General features: G+C 43.3%; 1 protein-coding gene across 5 annotated transcripts in view; it reads right to left on the bottom strand.

Annotated features, from left to right (window-relative positions):
* Nucleotides 1-718: 718 nt before the first annotated feature.
* The window catches only part of STRIP2 (striatin interacting protein 2), a 44,271-nt gene continuing 20,678 nt past the window's right edge, over nt 719-24,311 (bottom strand). For all 5 annotated transcript variants that reach the window (XM_067746977.1, XM_067746982.1, XM_067746979.1 and 2 more), the window contains 8 exons: nt 23,052-23,126; nt 22,282-22,379; nt 21,697-21,823; nt 18,776-18,876; nt 15,378-15,444; nt 7,015-7,119; nt 5,929-6,133; nt 719-3,404 (listed from right to left, as the gene is read on the bottom strand). In XM_067746977.1, coding sequence (XP_067603078.1) covers nt 3,154-3,404; nt 5,929-6,133; nt 7,015-7,119; nt 15,378-15,444; nt 18,776-18,876; nt 21,697-21,823; nt 22,282-22,379; nt 23,052-23,126 — 1,029 coding nt within the window. In that variant the 3' untranslated portion in view covers nt 719-3,153. The remainder of the gene's footprint in view (nt 3,405-5,928; nt 6,134-7,014; nt 7,120-15,377; nt 15,445-18,775; nt 18,877-21,696; nt 21,824-22,281; nt 22,380-23,051; nt 23,127-24,311) is intronic.

Below are 24,311 nucleotides of genomic sequence, written 5' to 3'. Positions count from 1 at the left end.
CTCTGGACCAATGTTAGGCTTACCTACGTGAACTGCTTTTTGCCAGTGGACTATGAGCAATCTAACTTGTGCCACATCCAAGCAGGAGCTTTATTTATTTATTTATTATTCTGTGAGTAGTGTTTGTTCAGTTGGAATTTCTTCTTTTTTAAAAAAATATTTATTTATTGGCTGCGTCAGGTCTTAGTTGCGGTGCACGGGCTCCAGAGTGTGTGGGCTCTGTAGTTGCAGCACGCCGGCTTAGTTGCCCCGCAGATTGTGGAATCTTAGTTCCCCAACCAGGGATCGAACCCAAGTCCCCTGCATTACAAGATGGATTCTTAACCACTGGACCACCAGGGAAGTCCCCAAGCAGGAGCTTTAAATGTGTTTTCGTGGTACGGTTTGCTCTTTTGCTCCTGCCCTTCACTATGAGAACAGTATTTCCCAGGTAAGGGCTATTCCATCAGCCTAGTGCCAGAATGAGACAACATACAGAGCAGAGCTAATCTAGCAAGTCAATTGAGTTGAGTAGAGCTGCAGCTGCTTGCCAGAACCAAGAACAAGAGAAAAAGGTTTGTCATAAGCCACTGAGATTTTGCAGTTGTTTATATCAGCCTAGCCCCAGGGAATACTAATGCAAGATTTTATATATTCATCTCTCTAATTATACCCTTCCTTTCTAGATCTAATGTCTTGATTCTCTTGTGTTGAAGAAGTTAAAGACCAAATTTCTAACTCCAGTACAATTCTTTTTATTAAAGTACTTCAGTAGAGAAACAGTGTTATCAACAATCAACACAAACTTTACTGAAATATTCACAAATAAAAATCTTCTACTTTATAAATCACTCAAATAATGTTCTTCTGTGTTGTAACAGTAATCACCATTGGAGGTTGGTTACTCTGATTTATTCCTAACCACACACATGTATTCTCAAATTGGGAGATTCAAATCAGTTACTGTAACATATGGGGCTGGCTATCAGTACCTGAATGCTAGTCCCAGAAAGTCAGTAGAAAAATGATGTAATTTGAAACTAATCATTTATCTTTGGTGCCTCAGTTTTTCCATCTGCACTGAGAATTTCCCTTAGAGAAGATTTATTAAAAAATATGAAATGTTAAAGTTTAGCATACATCTATGCCTTGGAAAGAATTCACGTGCTTTTTTTTTTTTTTTTTTTTTTTTGTGGTACGCGGGCCTCTCACTGTTGTGGCCTCTTCTGTTGCAGAGCACAGGCTCCGGAGGCGCAGGCTCAGCGGCCATGGCTTACGGGCCCAGCCGCTCTGCGGCATGTGGGATCTTCCCGGACCAGGGCACGAACCTGTGTCCCCTGCATCAGCAGGCGGACTCTCAACCACTGCGCCACCAGGGAAGCCCACGTGCATATTTTTAAGAGGATAACTTATCTGCTCTTGATTAAATTAAATACTATATACTATTTATTCAAAATAAATAGACTGATAATTGTTCTTTTCTTGAAAGTTGTCTTTTCACTTAAATCACATTAAAATCATAGGTTAATAGGGTTCAATAGTGTTCAGTAATGATATACTCAGTAAATTACTTTAATTGCAATGAGGACTGCTGTCCTACTCAGACAAAATTTACAGACTATTTTAAGTTTCATCCATTACATACTTACATTCTTCATGACCTCACCATAAAAACAGAAATCCTGCTACCCGTAAAGCACAAAGGGGTGAAATTCAAGCTATAATCAGAATTTTGGTATAGTTCCTTTGGAAATCATTAGCAATCTATCCTGACTTCAAAAGAGACTGTGGTTGACAAAGGATGGAGTAAATAAGCTGATTTTGACTAGATGTCCTGGCACAATTAAAGTGGCCTGGTGCTATCATAAAAAACATTCAGTAGTGTCCATGTTGCAGGGTGGGGGCATTTAAAGTAAAAAAGCTTGAAAGTATAGATGCCATAATTCTGAGGACGGAAGAGAAATAAGATGATCCTGATTGAATCAGAAACTTTTCTAAAAACCGTGTTTCGGTTGGGAAGACTGTGATTCTGCTGTAAAAGGGAGAAGTTTAAAGAGGTTGGTACAACAACCCTTACATTTTCAAAGAAATGTGTAATACTTCTAGGTAGAAACAGTATTGCTAAATACCCACATGACACTTTGAAACTGTTAGCAGTAAAAAGGGAAAAAAAATCATTTATCAACATAGGAGACAAAGAAAAATGGTAACCTGTGATGCTCTCGCTGTTCTATTCAATTAAAAAAATAAATCGATCACAAGCACAAATGGACATGCCATCTCAATAAATAAAACCTTCTGTAGATAACTTGTCATTTAAAAATGAATTAGATGAAAAGAATAATTTTCTGCAATGTACTCAAGTCATTTTAAGACTGAAATAGTTTCAGAAAAACATGAAACATCCTTAGAGGAGGCCTGACTGTTTTGTACTGGTTGTGGCAGAGCACTCCATGCCCTATACAGAGTACACAAGGAAATACTTTTCACACTGAACATAGATCTCTTAATAAAGAAAAACACTACACAATATACCTTTCTATAACATGCAGTATTTAGGTAATAGTAAATCATCATCCTTCACAAAGAAGATGCAGTTGCTCTAAAAATCATCTCAGAGCTAATGATTTTAGAAAGAGGTGAGCGTCAGAATTTTAAATTTAAAATACAGACTTAATTTCAAAGTTGGGTTTGCCAAACCTCTGGTAATCCAGGGTGAGCAAGAAGGAAATGTTCTCCCTATTTTATGACCTGCACTTCCCATTACCTATGATGAATGCCATGAGTCAAATGCCATAGTAAACTTATTCTCACTTTTGGGGCCAGCAAAGGCTAGCGTGGTTCTAGGCAAGACGAAAGCAGGGAGCAGTCCCACAAAAGAGCCTGTCCAGGACTGATCCAGCAGGAGATTTCAAGGGCAACTGGGCACCCAAATGACCCCAGGGCAATTAGATCAATTTTTTATCACTCAGGCTCCCAGCCTTGTATTATATCTCCAGGCCTAACTGCTCCCATAATAGTCCTGAACTACACTGGATGTCCTAAGGCTGGGTCACTGCTACCCTGGACAAGCACTCCTAGAGCTGGAAACAAAGGCTGAGTGGGCAGGGTAGGCAGAGCACCATTTATTGGAGCCAACCCCCATCTATCAGATGCCTGTTGACAAGAGCTCAGTCAGTGATTCTGGAGCAGCTCCTCCCAACAGATGGGCTGTGAAAAAACCTCTCTCTCCAGCCAGAGCTCATATGAGTAGTGGAAATCCTCAGGCAGATCCAACCTCTGCCCCAGCACACTCTGCAGGCAGTTATCCACAGGTGAAAACTCAGAGTCCTGGGGTCTGTCATACCGGCGGCTGTTAAAAGCCTCAATGTTGGCCCTCAAGGTGCATTCTTCTGCTTGGAAGTCCCACGGCCTGGCATCGATGTCTGTGTTGGGAAGATTAGAAAGAAAAAGATGTATACACCTCAGGACACTGTTCCTCTTAGCACAGAGCATGGTCTATGGGATACCAACAATGCAACTGCTCAGAATTTCCTTTTTTGTAAAAAGCAATGTACAAAGTAAGTATATAACACGCTGCCAGTCAGGTTTAAAAAATATACACATGCCCACATACATATGCTTATATATGCAGAGACTATCTTTGGAAGAGTCTAGAAACTGGTTAACAGTGATTACCGCTGAGAAGGAAATGAGGGCCCTGAGGGAGGTAGACTTCTTTTTATTGTATTTCCTTTCCATTATTTCACTTTCTTGCTAGTTATATGTATTATATTTTCCAAAACAGCAACTCGGTTCCCTTTATTGAACTTTCCTTAGGAATAGGAGTTTCCCACTTGAACAAAATCACAGTTTTCAAGGAATGGTAAGAGGCAGGAAGGGGCACAACAAGGAGAACCAGAATGAACCAGTTACTGAAGACTTTCCTGATTCCATGGAACCTCCTCCAGCACACAAAAAATCTATATGCAGCTTATGTTAAGATTATGAGGTGGGGCTTCCCTGGTGGTGCAGTGGTTAAGAATCCGCCTGTCAATGCAGGGGACACGGGGTCGAGCCCTGGCCCGGGAAGATCCCACATGCAGAGCAACTAAGCTCGTGCACCACAACTACTGAGCCCACGTGCCACAACTACTGAGCCCACGCGCCTAGAGCCCATGCTCTGCAACAAGAGAAGCCACCACAATGAGAAGCCCACACACCGCAACGAAGAGGAGCCCCCGCTAGCCACAACTAGAGCAAGCCCGCGCACAGCAACAAAGACCCAACGCAGCCAAAAAAAAAAAAAAAGAAGCAAGCAGACAAATCCAGAAGGTGGATATTCTGCAGAACAACTGGCCTAGTTCTTCAATTATGTCAGTGTTATGGGCGGGGGAAAAGAACCCTGCTAGATTCAAAACAAGTAAAAGGATATAACAATCAGATGAAATTTGCGGTCCTGGGTTGGATTATGACTTGGAAAAGAATAGCTTTAAAGAATATTTTGGGGCAACTGGGAAATTCTGAACATGGACTTGATTATTAGATAAAATGAAAATGTACTGATATAGAAAGGTAGAAATAATGTTAACTAAAAAGAGAAAATTATACACAACACTGTAAAGCAACTATACTCCAATTAAAATTAATAAAAAAAAGAGAAGATTACAAAATAGCATACACAATTTGCTTTCACTTAAATAAAATGTAGGGCTTCCCTGGTGGCGTAGTGGTTAAGAATCTGCCTGCCAATGCAGGGGACACAGGTTCGAGTCCTGGTCTGGGAAGATCCAACATGCCACAGAGCAACTAAGCCCGTGTGCCACAACTACTGAGCCTGTGCTCTAGAGCCTGTGAACCACAACTACTGAGCCCACATGCCACAACTACTGAAGCTCACGCGCCTATAGCCCGTGGTCCACAACAAGAGAAGCCACCACAATGAGAAGCCCACACACCACAACGAAGAGTAGCCCCCACTTGCCACAACTAGAGGAAGCCCATGCGCAGCATGAAGACCCAATGCAACCAAAAATAATAATAATAATAAATAAATAAATAAATAAAATGTATGTGTATATGTAGAGGAAAAAATCTGTATGAACATACAATAAGATTTTGGTGGCAATCTTTGGACGGTTCAAATATGGCATAAATATGGTAATATTGTAAAGTGTTTGCTTCCTTGTATTTTCTAACTGCTTTGTAATAATAAAAGGTTATTTTATTTTTAAAAATCTCTCAGAGAGACTGTCATACACAGTGAAATAAGTCAGAAAGAGAAAAACAAATACCGTATACTAACACATATATATGGAATCTAAAAAAAGAAAATAAATGGTTCTGAAGAACCTAGGGGCAGGACAGGAATAAATACGCAGATGTAGAGAATGGACTTGAGGACATGGGGAGGGGGAAGGGTAAGCTGGGACGAAGTGAGAGAGTGGCATGGACATATATACACTACCAAATGTAAAATAGTTAGTGGTAAGCAACCGCATAGCACAGGGAGATCAGCTCTGTGCTTTGTGTCCACCTAGAGGGGTGGGATAGGGAGGGTGGGAGGGAGATGCAAGAGGGAGGGGATATGGGGATGTATACATATAGCTGATTCACTTTGTTATACAGCAGAAACGAACACACCATTGTAAAGCAATTATACTCCAATAAAGATGTTAAAAAAAAAAATCTCTCAGAGAAACCTGTCACTTAAAGGAATGTTTTGAAAAGGGGTAATTATCCCTCAATTGACTTGTTCTATAAAATGGATTTTCATAGTTTACATGGGACAGGGTACGTGCTGGAATTTGAGGCAGCGCCTTAACGTTTGTTGTAATAGCACCCGACTATAATCATATATTTTCTCATCTAAAATATGTAACAATTCATACCAAAAGAGTAGAGACGCCTGTTTAGTTTTGTTTCAATCCTGGGCAACTCCCAGAGGTCAAAAGCTCTGAGAATACTCACCATTCCCATAAGCCCAGTCATCATTCATGCGGTGGCGTACTTTCTGATAAATGGCTGACATGGTTTTCATGTTGCTTTTCCTCCACTGGCGCCCGAGGTACTTGGTCTGTATTTTTAGCAGCTTCAGCACATAAAGTTGCAGCATGGCCTGTTTGACCTTGAGGGCCCGCTTTAAGATTGGAGCAGATTTAAACACTACCAGCATCTGCCCATTTAAAGAGGGATAAGAATGAAGAAAGATATGGATCTAAAGTTTCTTTGGAATTTCCAACTCACAGAAAAATTAAGCCAAACCTGGCTAACCTCAGACTACCCTGGGGAGCTTTGGAAAATCTATGGTCCAAGCTCCACTTAGACTTAGTCTTTAAGAACAGAGGAAGCACTCCATTTATATTTCACAATTTAAAATTTCTAATATTCAAAGTGCAAAAAAATTTTGTCAGCCACACATCCCCTTTCCACTGTTACCAGTTTTCTGTGTATCCTCTGGAGATAATTCTATGTATGTGTATGTTACTTTTATTAACAAAAATGATAGCAACTACATACCCTTTCACCTTGTTCTATACCTTGATTTTTTTTGAATTTTATTTATTTATTTTTATTTTTTATACAGCAGGTCCTTGATTTTTATTTAACAATATATTTGAAAATTATTCCACAGCAGTACAGAACCATCGCATTCTTTTTAATGATTGTATTAATATTCTATTATAAGGATGTACATAAATAATTTAACCAGTTGGTATTAATGAGCATTTACGTTTTTTCCAATCTTTCATGATTACAAAAACTGCTGCAGTGAATAATCTTAGACTTGTATCATTTGAGATGCGTGACTATAATCCAAAATACAATGCTAACTTCCCTACCAGAGCTGCCCTGAGGGAGGGTCCATATTCAGCTCCCTGAAAAGAAATGGACCGGTAAATAATTATCATAGAATAAGTAACCAGAATTAGGAGGTGCTAAGTCTTATGGAGCGTTCAGTGTCTATCTATAAAGCTCGCAAAGCGAGAAGTCCATATTTACTAAAGATAAAAAAACCCCAATTAGGTGGACACCATGATCTGAAGCTCCACTCACCATGGTTCTGGAATGCTTCCATTTGGTCAGTTTATTGAGCAGCCTCAGAAGGTTGATGCAGGAAAAGAGGTTCCTCCAGCAGAACTGGTTGTTGTCTCCAGCTTCCTGTAATAAGGCATGCTCATCATTATCTCAACACCTATAAGGCATTCCTTCCCACAGAAGTATGGAAGTCACTGTTGGTCAGTTTAGGTGAGGCCTTCCATATGAAATGCTACCTCCTTTCCATCCCGCTCTTCACACAGTCAGGCATGCAATATTCTTCAACTGAAAACACACAGCTGCCAATCCTGGAAGACTCTGTACCTAGAGCAAGTACTGGCTAGAAAGATGGTACATGAACATAGAAACTTCATTTAAGCAAGATTTCTTGTGTAGCTTTCTGCTTTAACATCAGAAAAGAGATGATAGAATTTTGCCCCCATATACTCTACACTTAATTAAGCTATGTTTATAATTGCTAAGAGTTATTCTGGTAGATTTCAAACTATTGGGTTGGCCAAAAATTTCGTCCGGGTTTTGTAAGTTACAGAAAAACCCGAACGAACTTTTTGGCCAATCCTATATATTGTATGGATCTGATATTCATTACAATTAATTCTTGAAAAAATCAACCTCCACCCTCCTTTATCAAACCATATTGCAGTAAACTGCTTCATTCTCTAGCATGGAAGGAAAAACGGCAGATGGCTTATTGGAACCAGGTGTTTCTCTTGAATGTTTCTTGATAGCTTGTGAGCACCCAACCAGAGATAACAGATGGATGTCAGATCAGAAACAGGTAACTACTCATAGAAACATCTTTCAGGGACAAAAATAAGAGTCTGGGCTTTGGGGCTCGCACCTATATACTGGTGTCAGAAGCTATATAAATCAATTAACACACTTGGTGGTCAAACTAACATCTTGGAAATTTCTCATGTCTACAATGTGAGAGAATGTAGGAGTGGGAGATGTGTAGAAGTGAACTGCTTACTGGTGAGTGGAAGATTACCCCCTCCTCTCCCAAATTAATTTGAAGCAAGCAAGGCAGACATACATCAACTGTGGAATGAACAGCCAAGACTTTTGAGAATATTAGGCTCTCCTAAGAAAGAAATAAGACTGAGGATCAAAAAGGTGCAGGGAAACTTTTCAGAAATATTGTTTAGAAATAATGTTCTCCTGCGAATTCCCTGGTGGCCCAGCACTTAGGACTCACCACTTTCACTGCAGGGGCCCAAGTTCGATCCCTGGTCAGGGAACTAAGATTTCACAAGCCGTGCGGCACGGCCAAAAATAATAATGTTCTTCTTCCTCTAGCAAATGTTCAATATTGTGTTTAGAACTAGTCCCAGGAAAGCTGTTTTTTCTTTTTTTTTTTTTTTTTTTGCGGTACGCGGGCCTCTCACTGCTGCGGCCTCTCCCGTTGCAGAGCACAGGCTCCGGACGCGCAGGTCCAGCAGCCAAGGCCCACGGGCCCAGTCGCTCCGCGGCATGCGGGACCCTCCCGGACCGGGGCACAAACCCCCGTCCCCTGCATCGGCAGGCAGACCCCCAACCACTGCGCCACCAGGGAAGCCCGCTATCTGTTTTGTTCTAAGAGAGACTTCCATGGGAGCCTCCACTCTAGTGCAAAACAGATCAGGTTTTAAAGATGTTACATTTTGTGTGGCTAACAGAGGAGACAGACTCCTAAATGCTTATGTTTTAAAAAGAAGCAGGGGAAACAAAAACATAAGAGAGAAGTAAGTATATTTCAGCTGTGAGCTTTCTTCATCCTGACTTCTAATACGGTAGCTGCATAAAAAGACTTGCATCCCTTGTGGGATATGGGAGTAGTGGCATGGTCTTGGAGAAGCGGCACTGGAGTAGGCACCAGGACACACGGGTTATGGCTTCAGCCCTGGCTGTATCACCTTAGGCAAGTAATTTCCCTGTTTCCTGTAAGAGGCTGAACTAAGATAACCTTTAAGATCCTTTTATCTCTGACCATTCAATAATTCTGTGGCTTACTTTCTCCAGTTGGCTTAAAAGTTAAAGTTTTGAGGGAGAGAATGCTGATTGTGGCTGCCTTTTTCTCAGAGCTGAGTCTCAAGAGTCCCAAGAGCTGCCCCAGTCCCCTTCTGAAGGTAGTCTCACCTGCCCAGGGCCCTTCCCTCTGATAATGCTTCCCTGATGTCCATAACTAGCCCCACTTCTTGCATCACCAGATGCTGCCTGGAGTGGGCACTGAAAGCACACACGCTGGTCAGCAGCTCTCCCTGGAGAGCTGAGTCCAGGCTTGTTGTCTTCTTTGCTGGAGCCCTGCTCAAACCTTCTCCCTTCTTCCAACCCAACAAATAATCTTTTTCCCAGAAAAAGGTCCATGGGTGCCCTTTCAGAATTGCCTGTCTTGAGAGTTTTTTCTTTTTATGTTCATTTAAAGCAGGTTTGGGCTTCCCCGGTGGCGCAGTGGTTAAGAATCTGCCTGCCAGTGCAGGGGATATGGGTTCGAGCCCTGGTCCGGGAAGATCCCACATGCCGCGGAGCAACTAAGCCCGTGCGCCACAGCTACTGAGCCTGTGCTCTAGAGCCTGCGTTCCAAAACTATTGAAGCCCGTGCACCTAGAGCCCATGCTCCACAATAAGAGAAGCCACCGCAATGAGAAGCCCGCACATCACAATGAAGAGTAGCGCCTGCTCACAGTAACTAAAGAAAGCCCGTGTGCAGCAACGAAGACCCAAAGCAACCAAAACCAAATAAATAAATTTATAAAACTAACTAAATAAATAAAGCAGGTTACCTTCTTCCTTCCTCTTTTTTTTTTTCAGGACTCAGCATATTAATTAAGATGCAAACTTCTTCATGGGAATATATTTTGTGAACAGCAGCACTTGGCTGTATTCTCTTGTTCCTGGTACTTAGCAGTATCCAAAGCAAGACCTTTACTCACTTTCAACCAGCTAAAATTAAAAAAGACTTGCCCTGGGGCTTCCCTGGTGGCGCAGTGGTTGAGAGTCCGCCTGCCAATGCAGGGGACGCGGGTTCGTGCCCCGGTCCGGGAAGATCCCACATGCCGCGGAGCGGCTGCGCCTGTGAGCCATGGCCGCTGAGCCTGCGCGTCCGGAGCCTGTGCTCCGCGACAGGAGAGGCCACAGCGGTGAGAGGCCCGCGTACCGCAAAAAAAAAAAAAAAAAAAAAGAATTGCCCATGTACCACTCTCACAAATAAATATTTGTTTGCATACACATTTGGTCTGAAGATTCAGTTTAGCAACCACATCCTACCCTTTCAGAGCATTTCTAAGGCCCTACAAGGGTTCTACTCTCAAAGATCCATCCATAGCTCAGCTGAGTGAGCCAAGCCAAATAAAAACCCACGCTCTAGACTTCCCTGGTGGTCCAGTGGTAAAGAATCCGCCTTCCAATGCAGGGGACGCGGGTTCGATCTCTGGTCGGGGAACTAAGACCCCAGATGCTGCAGGGCAACTAAGCCCGTGCACCACAACTACTGAGCTCTGGCGCCTCAATTAGAGAGCCTGTGTGCCACAAACTACAGAGCCCATGTGCTCTGGAGCCTGCGTGCCACAACTAGAGAAGAGAAAACCCACACGCCACAACTAGAGAGAAGCCCGTGCTCCGCAACGAAGAACCCACGTGCCACAACGAAGGATTCCGCATGCCTCAACGAAGATCCCGCATGCCGCAGCTAATACCCGACACAGCCAGATAAATAAATAAAGTTAAAATGTTAAAGAAAAAGAAAATATATTAAAAAAAAACAGGCTTAAGACAATTAAGTGGATAATTAACTCAGACGACTGTGGGAAGGAAGAACAGAGTGTTTCTTCCTTTTGTACTGAGGAAATCAGATTGGTTAGAATCTGAGCACTGGAAGAGACTTAGCTGTTCTAGTCCAATGCTGTTATCCATAGAAGCAAAACCTGAGGCCCAGAAAGAGGAAGGTGATCTGGCCAAGGTCACATGGTAAGTGCCCCAACCAGGGCTTGAACATAGATTTCCAGTATTTACTGAATTCTAACACTTTGTCTTTATTTACTGTTCATCTTCTGATTAAGTTACTGCTAGGTTAAGGACCCAGATCTAGGTATCATAAGAGTTATGATTCTCAAAAGTGATGTGAGGACGTTATGGAGGAAGGAGAAAAGAAAATTTCAGAGTCATTTGGGGAGCTTTAGCAAACTACTTGTGCCCTGGGAGGGACCTGGGCATGTGAGTTTAAAAAATCACCCCATTACAGAAAGGGTGACAACCAGGAAAATCGATAAAATGCAAAAAAACCATTTATCCATGGTTCTTCCTCTGTATAAATACCTCATGGAAAATGGATATATACCTTATGATATGTTCACATTTTGTCTAGGATAGAGAAACAATAATGCTAATGGTGATATTGCTTTTAAATAGTGATGGTGAATGTCAAAACAAAGACTTTTATTTAAGGAGGTCACAAATCACTGGTTAAATAATGCCTAAAAGGAATGCTAGAGACCTTAATACCTGAACAAAAAGAAAACAAAAATAAAAACAATAACAAAAATCTTCTGGAATATCTGTAAATATCTGGATTAGGAAGTTATAAAAACTAATAAAGATAGATGAAAGGATCAGGTATATAAATTTAAGTGATATGAACATATTTTTATAGGTATTTCTGAATATAAATCATACCCAAATTTGAAGAATTTTGCAATGAACTACCTTTTAAGAATTAACTTAATAATTTCACTTGCCTAGATCTGAAAGGAAATGACAAATATTTCTTTGCAAATGGCTAGGCCATGCAAATTCTTACCCTCTGCTTTGGACAACACTTCACCACTCCACCTGCTTCCATATCAGTAGAGGGTAAGACTGGGCAAGATACTAAGAAACTTCTAGGTCTGATACTCAATGACTCCAAAATATAATGTGTATTTAGTTAGAAATTATAAATGCATTGTTGTAATAACATGATATATGTTATAAATTACATATAAAGTAAAAAAGGATATTAATACATACAAAAGGTCTAATATATCCCACCCCTAAAGCATCATGTTGCACACCCTATTTTTCATACCATTGCTCTAAACAACCATCCAGATGCTGAGCATCCTACAGTACTTGAGGCCATACCCACTGCCTTCTCTAGCAACCTCCTTCTAAAGACCATACCTAACTTCCACACAATCATACATTCACCATCCTTCTCTTATGTTTGGAATTTAATTTTTTCCTAGTTTAGTGGATTGAATTTGAATACAGACTTTTGGAGATCTAGAAATTGTAAGGCTTCCTGCACCAGGTAGGTGAGGAAACTCTTCAGTACATGAGTAAAGATGGCCTATTGTAGAGCTAGATATTTTGACAAGATGAGAAGACCATAGAAATTAATGTGCCATTAACTTTGCCTTTATTTCATGTCCATTATATGTGTAGTTGGAATTCCAAATGAAGTTGAACTCAGTTCAAATACAGAAAACTGAGAAAATATGAATCAAGACTACCTTAGCCAAGTAATTCCACTTCTAGGAATCTATCTTAAGGAAATAATCAGAGATGAGGGCAAAGATTCATGAGCAAGGATGTTCATTTTGGATTTATACAAAGAACATTGAAATAAATGCCCAACAATAGTAGAAAAAAATCATTTTTTAAAAATTAAGTAGTGTAATATTATATGTAGCTATTAAAAATCATGTTCTAAGAATGTTTAATAAAATCATATTGTGAACATTTAAATTTTACTATGTGAATTGAAACATATGTAAAGTCCTTATTTTATTAAATAATATGTGTGTGTATATATGAGTGAATATATAAATATATATGGTTAACTGTAACAAAATATTAACAGTGGTTTATTTTCTTTCCCGTATGTTTCTGTATTTCCCCAATTTTCTGCAATAGTATATATCAATTTTAAATTCAGAAAAAAAAATTGAAATGTTACTTAAAGAAAATCCTATACATTTAAAATGCCAGTACATTTTCTGTGCTTACAATTAATTCACTGAGCCTGAAAAAGACATAAATCTTACTCATATAAACACTACTCCTTTCTGAGTGCAGAAGCCATCAGTTTAGATAAACAAACCACTATACTGAGGATCTATGTGGAGTAAACTTGCTAGTTAAGTCCATGACTGAGCTCAGGGAAATACTTCTAAGTTCAAGTAAAAAATAAAAAAATCTGTGGTTACCAAATGAAACCACCAGGCGCCACTGTTGCTTCACAGAAAGGACAGGAATCCCTAGCATGAATCTGTTTTTCATTAAGAATAGATACATGCTTTTTTTTAAAAAAAAAAAATTTCATTTATTTATTTATTTTTGGCTGTGCTGGGTCTTCTTTTCTGTGCGTGGGTTTTCTCTAGTTGCGGCGAGCAGGGGCCACTCTTCATCGCGGTGCGCGGGCCTCTCACTGCCGCGGCCTCTCTTGTTGCGGAGCACAAGCTCCAGACGCGCAGGCTCAGTAGTTGTGGCTCACGGGCCCAGCCGCTCCACAGCATGTGGGATCTTCCCGGACCGGGGCACGAACCCGTGTCCCCTGCATTGGCAGGCAGACGCTCAACCACTGCGCCACCAGGGAAACCCAGGAATAGCTACATGCTTTTACCTACTCTTAGATAACAATAAAGTCTTCTCAGAGGCATAACAAGTATTTCAATAATTTTCTGTCCATATCCCAAAAAGTTAATCAGAAGAGATAAGAAAGTTTAGTTCCCATCAATTCCTACTTATGGGATTGAGAAAAGAGAACACATTGTATCAAGAAATTGATTCAGGTCATAAAAGCTGACTTTATGTTTGTTTGTTTTTGCGGTATGCGGGCCTCTCACTGTTGTGGCCTCTCCCGTTGCGGAGCACAGGCTCCGGACGTGCAGGCTCAGCGGCTATGGCTCACAGGCCTAGCTTCTCCGCGGCATGTGGGATCTTCCCCGACCAGGGGACTAACCCGTGTCCCCTGCATCGGCAGGCGGACGCTCAACCATTGCGCCACCAGGGAAGTCCGACTTTATGTTTTGAAGTACCCTACTAACAGTAGAGCTTTAATGCTATCCCTGTACCACTGTTTCTGTGAGGAAGTGCATTCCTCATTCCAACTCTGAATGACAGGGCTGCATGTCTCCACCCTGGCTCTGCTACTTTCAACTACAAAGTTTTGGCAGCTATTTAACTTCTCCATCTATAAAACACTAATACCAACCTCATACAGTTGTTTTAAAGATTGAGGAACATCATAAACAGGGTTAGACAACTTATTACCTCTCTCTGCAGAGGTAAGAAGCTCCCAGCTTCCTTGGCTGCTGAGACCACATCTAAGTAAGAGAGGGAATCTCTGCCCCGGTGCTTAAAAAGGTGCTAGACTTAGTGTCTCAGGACATGGGTCCTTCTCTAATTCAGGGTCTGTCATGAGGAGTGGACCTGACGAGTCACTTCATCCACTGGGCCCTCAGGTTTCTCATCTTTGAGATAGGGGGTTTGGCCAAACGGCTCTCAGGTCCCCTCCAGCCAAGAATCCTATGGTTCTGTAAAACTTGTGCCACAGAAGGTACCATTCTACTTTTGCACAATAAACTTCTCTGATGTGACATCCTGCAGGTATTAAAGTTGGGGGACAAGGGGTTGGGGCACACACAGGTGCCATCATCTGATCATTTATTAAGGTCCTTCCGTGTACTGAACATGGTGCTCGACTCTGAGGATATAAAATGAAGATGATACTACCTCTTCCTTTAGGGAGTTTTCAGTCAAATGGAGAAACAGATACATATAAACAATTACAGTGCAACAGGGTGAAGGTATGGGCTGAGGTATATCTAAAGAGCTGTAGAGATGAGATAGACACTTGATTTCAACATGCTGTTCATCAGTCAGTTTCATGGGGTTCAGAATAACTGAGGGACTTCTATGATTTGCCTAGAACTGTTTCCAGCATGAGGAACTTTCTGGGTCATCCTTCTGTGGCCATATTGAATTTTGCCTCAGAGAGACCTAGGTAAGGTATTTTCTGAAGTACACACCCCTGGGTATTTTCTGTAGCACAGCAGAAAGAAGACAGATAATTGATTTAGGCTAGACCAGAAGAGATTCTCCTGCCATTTATCACAGATGTTCACACTCAATTTCAGTCCCATTATCTTTCTAAATTTCCTCTCCTCAGTGTTTTTCACTGACCCTTTTCTCTACAAAATGCTATGCTTAGCTTTTCCAAATCTTTCTCAACTGGGTCAGCAGCTCTAAACCCCTACTACCTCTGTGCTCTTGCCAATATGCCTCTACTGATCTGAGACTCCCAAACCAGGGCATTAGGGGGCTAGAGAAGAAAAGGAAGAGCAAATGCCAACCTGTGCCACCTGGTAATTTCAAAGGGTATCAAATCCCCACTTGCTTACCAGACTCTCCGTAGTAAGCTCTGGCAAATCCTGGATGGTACAGCATGGGTAATCCAGGACCGAGATACTGCAAGATGCAGAGATAAGGACAGGCTTTAAGTAAATGGCAATGGCAGCAAATGGCTATATCTGAAAGGGCAGGAGGTATTTCTCTTCAGCAGGCTGCATCTATTTCCAAAACTGCTTAGTGATTTCAGCTGAAACTGAGGGTTCTGGTGCCAGGCAACTCCAGATCCAGTCTCCTCTCCTCATAGCCATGAGAGGAACCAACAGAATTCTTTCAGGCTGGCCCCTATCTGGCAGAGGCAAGAGAAAGCAGAAGGAGAGCCTCTGTATAGCCACCTTTCTCCTCCCTTCTTTAAAGGAATACATAAGCTTGTGTGCATTTGTGTTTCTGCATTTAAGTGTATGCTTGTGTGTATGCGTGTACATAAAATTGTGCTCCCAGAGATGCTGCCCAAACTCATCCCAATAATAACAACCTGTGGAAGTGAGAATGAAATGAAGACCTCTCCTCTGTCTCTTACCAGATGTTCCTGAAACTCAGGAGCTCTGGGGAATGATCACAGAAGCCACTCCTAGAGGAAGCTTGAGACAGAGGCAGCTTCCTGCAGCAGGGCCAATCTAGTAGCTCAAGAACGGTAATAGCATCTGCCCCCAAAACAGACAGTGGGGAACTGCAAGGGAGCTAGAGGCTCTGCGGTGAGCCCAGGGAAGCAGGCATGAGTCAGCAGGGGAAATAAGGCACCACATGATGACAAGGACACGGTCACTCGAAATGACGGCTCTCTTTCTTTCCTTTTCTCCCTTCTTCACTGGTACAATGCAGAATTTAGACTAGCTAATCTCTAATGCTCCTTCTGGTTCCAACACTCCATAGGTTTTAAACACCAATCCATCCGAACTAGAGTAGTTGGAAATGGGTAAAGGATGTTGGCAAAGCATAGGCTATAAAGAGGAATATGGGGTTCCTTCAACCTGTCTCTACATTTCAAAGTCAAAACTTCTATCCAAGCAAAACACAACAATTTATTTGACTAGAAATGTTGACCTTTGTTCAAGAAACCCACAAAGGTAACCTAAGGGAAACAAGGTAGGAGAGGGGAGGGCAGTGGACCTACCTACTGGATTCTCCCAGGGCTCTGCACTACTCCATTAGGATAAACATTCTTGGCTGGCTCATCTACTTATCCACCCACCTCCCACTGACAAAGCCCCATGGCAAAGTAGGTACTGGCAACCAGGAAATGAGGGTGGGAAATCAAGGATGGATTTGTTCCAATCTCATTGTACTGAATTCTAGCCTAAGGGGGCATAAAATAAAGTTACAAGTTTCTAGGATATCTAGATTGTAAGAGCCATGAGGAAACTGCAATAATGAGCTGTAGGTGCTCAAGTTCTCAAGATCATGCAACAGTAAAGCTTACAGGTAACGCATGAGAGGACCACTGTATCCAGGCCAAGCTTAGCAAACGGTGTAGTCTGGCACTACCACTCTTCCAACTCCAAATTGAACCTGATGGACACCTATTGGATTGTCTGCCCCTGCTTCTAGGCCCATGGTACAGGGGGCATTTAGTTCGTGAACCCCACTCCCCAGTCACAGTTGATTGATCCAAGGGTGGGCCTCTAACCCTGGGAATGTGGAACAGGGATTGAGAGCCAATTCAATCTCTGAAGTGGCACAGGAATATGTTTAGTTCATGTGGGCATATTTCACTAAGTGGCCTAGGAAGCAGACAAAACTATTTGTCAATGAGAGAGGAAAAACTGGAGTGGAGGTACAGAGGCTTGGTGGCCATAGATGGAGGTGGAGAGCTTCCTGGGCTCCTTATGCTACAGACCAACCCTGAGGTCCAGAGCTGCATCTCTGTCCTAGGTTCCTCGAGATGATATACTGCCCATTTTCTCCTAACAAATTCCCATTCTGTGTGAGCCAGGTCCAGCTCTTTTTGGTTCCTTATCACTAAGAGGGTTGACTGATACACACAGGTACCTTCATGAAGCTGTGACCCTTACCCAGCCCGACCTACACTTTCATTTTCCCCGGTAACCCAACTAGTATGTCTTAAGTGTCTTTTTTTTCTGGCCGTGCCACGCGGCTTGTGGGATCTTAGTTCCCTGACCAGGGATCAAACCTGGGCCCTCGGAGTGAAAGTGCAGAGTCCTAACCACTGGCCAGGGAATTCCCATAAGTGCCATTTTTAAGGGGGGTGGTGCCCAAGTCTCTCTGCAGTTAGGAAAAACCCATTCTCCAAGGCTTCCTCCAAACAGGAAAAGTAAAGCACTCTCATCTATGTTTATCTTAACTAATGCTTATAAAAGCTCTATGATATAGTCAGAGTAGGTATTATTCTCATTTTAAAGATGAAAATACTGTGTCTCAGAGAAACAAAGTGTCTTACACTTGAGATGACACAGCTAGCAAGTGGCAGATCCAGGTCAGGAATCCAGGTCCCGTGACTTCAGGTTCTGTTTGTGTGTTTTAAACTACATATAAGTAGGCTGCCTCTCCAGGGTGGAGTTTCTGGCCGTGCTGACAGACTGGTGGGGCAATATCTCCTAGCCCCTCTCCAGTCACCTCAAGTGTCAGGTCAGCCTTCTTCTACTTTACGAACTTTGCCTCTGGTAAAGCACTTCTGGTCAACTCTACTGATTATCATCCTTCTAGTTTTTGTGTAAGTAGCAAACTGAGGAACAAGGATCTACTCTGTTAACCCCCCAAGTCCCCACTTGGCTGGAGCAATCCATAGCAACTGTGATCAGAAAGCAATTTATGCTTTAACCCTGCCTCTGCTGCTTACTTAAGGGGTCTCACTAGCATGTTATCCTTAAGTAAGTCAATTAACCTCTCTGAATTTGTTTCCTAATTGGTGAAATGGGAATAAAACTTATTGTGATATGTCTTAGCACTACTGAGGAGATTAAATGAAATAATGGATGTGAATCTCCTGTATTTTTTTAAACTACAAATTGATCTAAGTAAGGTTCTATTATTTATCTTTAGTTACAAATTCTGTATAACACTTTACAAAGTAGTGTGATTGATCCAACTTATGATTTATACTAAAATTAGGGCTGACCAGACAAGTAGGATGCTTCACAAAAAATATTTTCTGGATCCTTCTGCCATAGGGCTGAAATTTCATCGTTGCAGTTTCATTTCTTTGAGTCATGGCATTTTCAGTTTTCAAAACTATTAAAATACAAATATCTTTGTGAAGAGGCCAAACCATACACCCCACCAGTAGCACTTCAAGGAAATTAAATTTGACAGTGACAGCTCTAAGATAGAAAGGACCAGGGACACCAGGAGAACAGAAACTCGGCTCTGAGACGATGTAACTTCTCAACCATCCCAAATATCCCTTTGAAATAAACCTGTCCCGAGTTCTTACCTGTTTTTGGCAGTGATGTAGGACAAGATATTTTGATTGAAGAACTTCAGGATCAATGGAATGCAGTTGGCAAATACCAAATGTTGTGATACATATTCAAACTAAATTAAAAGATCAAAGCAGAAAGGATGCTTATTTGGGGGAGAATAGAAGGTCTGTATGAAAAAAAAAAAAGAGGCAAGTACAATTCTAATATCCATTCCTAAGAATATCCACTGTCCACTTGTGTTATCAGTATTCCTGTCTGGGAAGTGGGAAGAACCATCTTCAGCCAGCCCATCCTACAGAGAAGGGGACAATCTGCAGTGTGTGTATGTTGCAAGCACCTGACCAAAAGCACAAAACATAAACAAGCCAGAGAGAAAATCCCACTCCAGATAAATAGAAAGAATTGCTGTGAGATTTGTTCCTAAGCTCTACAGGAAAGGAAGGCTCCCTGAGGGAGTTGTCTTCCATACCAAAGCCCTGGCTCATAGGGTTTCAACTGTGATTGATATAGCAGGAACAGGTGCAGCCCAGCAACTGCTGGCATCACTCAGTCAGGATGGATACGGCACACAGTAACCAAATGAACCACTGGAATGTGGGCTCCAGCGTGAGTCTGGTTCACTATATTAGCCCCCATACTTAGAATATCAGTATTTTAATGAATGAATCAACAAGAGTCCTTCAGTCAACAGATACTACACTGAGAATAAGTCCAAGATCTTTTTGATGGGCTGAACACCAGAACATAGGGCTACATTTTGCTCTCTTGCATCTGGATGGGGTTTGCACCCAGGAAGACCTATTGGGGCAGTGTCATGGAGTTGTGTCACCTGGATTTTGCCCATGATACACAGAGGAACATCAGACACAGTTTGTCTCCAGATCCAGAACCTAGACTGCTGGGAAGTGTAGAAACTGGGTTGAAAAAGCAGAAAATTGTAGTGTTTTAAATCCCTTAGCTCTTCCTGATCACCGAGAAATAGCCATGGCAGCAAGCTAAGCTGCCCTTTGCTCAGGTGTGTGGTTAGCAGTGGGGAGTCAGGTTGTGTTGCCCATTTCTCTCTTCTGCCTTAATACTTTCTCCCTGGCAGCTGACCCAGGGTATTTTCCAAAGCCTCAGATGGAGAAGCCAATGCATACCTACTATCAAGTGATGGAAAACATTTTTCAGTTTGAGACATGTCTGTAGCCTTGTCAGGATGCACTGACCAGGGCAAGACCCATCAAGCCACCCACCTGTCTGGCTGTTGATCCACATATTGCCCACCAAAAGCAGCAGACAGAAGCACACATACACAGTTCTCTTTCTACTAGGAGCACTATTTCTCATCCATCCCTACTTCTTCCAGCGCTGCTGCTGCTCAGCAAACACTGGCAGAAGAAGTGTGAGTACTCAGGGCACCTAACACACCCAAAGATGTCTCTGAATGTATGAAAGTGGAGAAATATCCTGGTTGTACAGTCAAACCTGCCATGGACACATACCCTGGAGGGGCTTCCCTGCACTCTGAGGTCCTGCTCTTCTACCAGCAAGCTTGGTCCTTAGGAGGAAAATGAGGCAGAGGCCCTGTGCAGGAATGAGAAGGCTCCCTCTCCTCTCCATGTCTCACCACAGAGAACATCCATTCACTGCCCCCATGTTCTCCTATATCTTGGCAACACCCATAGCACCAAGTCCAAACTTTTTAGCATGGCAAACAGTGCTTTCATAGGGAAGCAGGTTCTTAACCTTTTTTAGCCTCAGTGGAATAAAATAAGACCCAACTTGTAGGGTTGAGAGAATTAAATGAGATCTTACATGAACTTAACAGAGTGCTGGCCACATTGTAAGTACTCAAAACTGTGTGCTAGCATATGTATTATGATCTGCTCCCTGCCATCCCCTCCAGCTTCATGTATCACCAGACGTCCCCACTCCCTCCACTCCAGGCAGAACTCCAGCAACATTTAATTAGTTTCCAAGGTACTCTGCTCTCTCCCTTCTGGACTTTCACAAATTAGCTTTTCTGCTTGAAATGCTTCCTGCTACCTTTCCCTGACAACTCCCGTATCCTGGCTAACATCTGTTTCTTTAGGACTCAGGTTAGAAGTCACATCTTCTCCACCTCAGGTTGGATTAGTGTTTCCATAGCAGCCAATGCTTACCTGTATAACAGCACTTATCACGCCATAATTGGCTATTTATACATCTGTATCCTTTACAAAACTTCAAAGCCCTTAACAGCCAGAAGTGTGTCTTATATAGAATTACATCTCAAATGTTAGAGAAGTGCTTCACGGGACTTCCCCGGTGGCGCAGTGGTTAAAAATCTGCCTGCCATTGCAGGGGACACGGGTTTAAGTTCTGGTCCGGAAAGATCCCTCATGCCGCAGAGGAACTAAGCCCATGAGCCACAACTATTGAGCCTGCGAGCCACAAGTACTGAAGCCCGCGCACCCAGAGCCCATGCTCTGCAACAGGAGAAGCCCACACACAGCAACGAAGAGTAGCCCCCGCTCACCACAACTAGAGAAAGCCTGTGAGCAGCAACGAATACCCAACGCAGCCAAAAATAAAAAAAGTAAATAAATTAAAAAAAAAAAGTGCTTCACATATAGAAAAGTATGCTCAGCACTCCCCCACTTCCCCTTTTTGTGGCATGCTTGAATCCTGTGGTCCATTGCTTCAAAGCTGGCAGGGCATATTCCCAAGAAGCTAGGGATTCCTATGCACAACCGCTGGATAATGTTCAAAGGACACAGACATTTGCAACTTTCTAGGACAATTCCCCACTTCCCACCCCAAGCTTGTGCAACAGGTATCTGGATTCCGTGAGACAAAGGAAAGGCTGAAAGATGCTTAGCTGGACCTCAAAGGCCCTTTCGTTCCTCCTTTGGGAGACAGGACCTGGAGGACACCTGAGACATGTGGAGAAGTGCTCTAAGCTGCTCACCTGGTAGATATGATTCAGTTTGAAGTGTTTGAGGAGTAGCAGGAGCAGGGCAGAGATACTCTTTACGATGATCTCCTTGTGCCTGTTCACATCAATGCCCAACTTCATGCTCTGGAGAACAGTGATGCTACAACGGGGAAAGGAAGAGTCAGTGCAGAGGGTGACCTTAGAGCAAGGCCTACGAGGACCCAGGTATTTGGGTCAGATGCAATAAACACAAGAGAGCCAGAACTTCAGAAACCTGAACTGTGCTAGGGAAACCTCCAGAGTTCCCACTTATGAGTCAGGAGAAAAGCTCCTCTGATCTCTTTGTTTCTCTCTCCTTTGGCAAGCTCATCCCTTGGCAATGTCCACCCACATACATGTGCAGCCAGTAACTGGCACTGATGTTACCCTCCAGACTCTCAATTCTGAGCTGAAAAGAGCAGAGCTGAGAGCACTACAGTTGAAAGGGGCTACTGGTGGCAGAGAGGAGATCTCTTTGGAGACAATCCCTGTAAGTGTTAACAAGGTGAGGTGGGGACTAAAGAGACCCTGCAGACAAGGTAGCTAATATTTAGCAGCTGCCCCAGTTGAAGCACTCACGGCATCTCCTCAGGCAGGACATCTGCCAGGATGTTGATAGAGTCTGTCTTAGCCTTGGATGTAGGGGCTGCAGCCAGTAGAATCTTAAGTAGAGCAATCTGGGAAGTAGAAAATGAGGAAATCCCCCCCATTCAACAAGGTTATTCTTCCACAGTTCAACAGCCCTAAGAGAAATGTTTTAAAGCCTTTCTCTAAGTTCTTCCCTCAATAACCAAATCTGCCCAGCCTCCAGAAGAGCAAACAGGTGCCCTGTCCTGACAGGCTTGCCTGTGAGGCTAAGGAGCCAGAAGGGAGCTTATGGGCTGTTCTGCTTCAAGACTGCTCTTTCCAAAGAGGATTGAAGGAACAGAGTGAGAGGGGCAATGCCTAGAAATTAGGTGGGAGGTATAAGCAAGATCTCCCTCCCCAACCGTTTTCCTTCCTCTACCTCAGACCATCAGCGTCCTCACCATCATAGCCTGAGGCCAACTAGGACACCAGAGGCCACGGCAGACCTCAGGGGGACTAAGGCACTTACTTAGGAGGAGGGCCCCCTATGCATCCTGCAGGGACCCACCTCATTCTCCACCCCTCGCAAAGAAGGACTTGGGAATATAGCCAAGTCCTTCTTCCTCTGGGAGGAGCCCTGAGGAAAGCTCAGAGAATGCCTTGCCTGAAGGGTGAAGGCTCAGGAAGCAAGCTCAAATGACAGATGGCTCAGCTTAAGAGGGCTCTCAGCTCTCTATTCCTCACAGCTGAGAAGGGAAACTCTGGCCCAGCCATCTCCTTACCATGTACTGGGGGAGGCTATACAGCATGCCCTGGTAGAGGATTTCACACGGCGTCTCTGGTACTACCTCTTCCCCCTATGGCAAGAAATATACAGTTTGCCCAGGCCATTTTCCAGTTGACCAAAACCTATGTTTCCTTGGTTGTGGAGGGTGGGAGGAAAAGATCTGGGAGTCAGATCAGGATTCCTATCCTAGCTGTGTTAATGATTCATTGTAGGACCTTGGGTAAGTTACTTTCCCTCTCTGAGACCTAATTTCCTCTTCCTAGGATCAGTGGGCTGGTCTGGATGACCTCTGAGGGCTCTTCCAGCCCTGAGAATCTATGATTTTGGTTGTCCTGTCATCTGGAATCAATCCAGAATTCTCTCTATGTCACTCTTGCTAGGTCAGGAGTCAGAACTCCCAGCAACGCAGTGGTTAAGAATCCACCTGCCAATGCAGGGGACACGGGTTCGAGCCCTGGACTGGGAAGATCCCACATGCCATGGAGCAGCTATGCCCATGCACCACAACTACTGAGCCTGTGCTCTAGAGCCTGTGTGCCACAACTACTGAGCCTGTATGCCTAGAGCCCGTGCTCTGCAACAAGAAGCCACCGCAATGAGAAGCCTGTGCACCGCAACGAAGAGTAGCCCCCGCTCACCGCAACTAGAGAAAGCCCACGGGCAGCAATGAAAAGTGCAGCCAAAAATAAATAAATAAATAAATTTATTTTTAAAAAAAAAGAACTCCCACCAAAGAGTTGGCTCAGACTACTGCTTTGCTGGATATACTTGGGCTTAGCTCAGGCCACAGGTACGCCTGGGACACTGGAACTGACACCCCACACAGAGGCACTTCCTATGGTGTCAATCTGAGGCCATCTGAGAGCTCTGGGCTGCTCCAAAGTCAGAAAGGAGAGGTAGGTGACTCAACAGAGAGGGTTAATAAAGGCCTGGAGAGGCAGGAAGGGGTATTAGCAGGGAAAATTTTAGGTGGAAACTATTTTCTTCCCTTCTCCACTACCCTCTACAACATCCCTTCCTCCTTTCTGACCAGGCTCCTCATGCACAGCTCTGTCCTTGTGATGACCCCACTTAAGCCCTTTATCAGAGTAGCCCTTTATCAAGAGGCACTCAGGCCACTGTCATCTTTGGCCAGTGCAGTCCTTCCTCCCCACCCAGGTCGCTCTATTACAGGACAAGGGTCACTGCCATGAGACCCTGAAGCAAGGAGGAGTAACCAGGCCCCTTCTATTCTGCTGCTTAAATGGATAATAAC

This window comes from Pseudorca crassidens, chromosome 8, assembly GCF_039906515.1.
Source record: "Pseudorca crassidens isolate mPseCra1 chromosome 8, mPseCra1.hap1, whole genome shotgun sequence".
NCBI classification, from domain to species: domain Eukaryota; kingdom Metazoa; phylum Chordata; class Mammalia; order Artiodactyla; family Delphinidae; genus Pseudorca; species Pseudorca crassidens.
The sequence above is the reverse complement of the archived record's forward strand: the minus strand, read 5'-3'. Positions and strand labels throughout refer to the sequence as shown.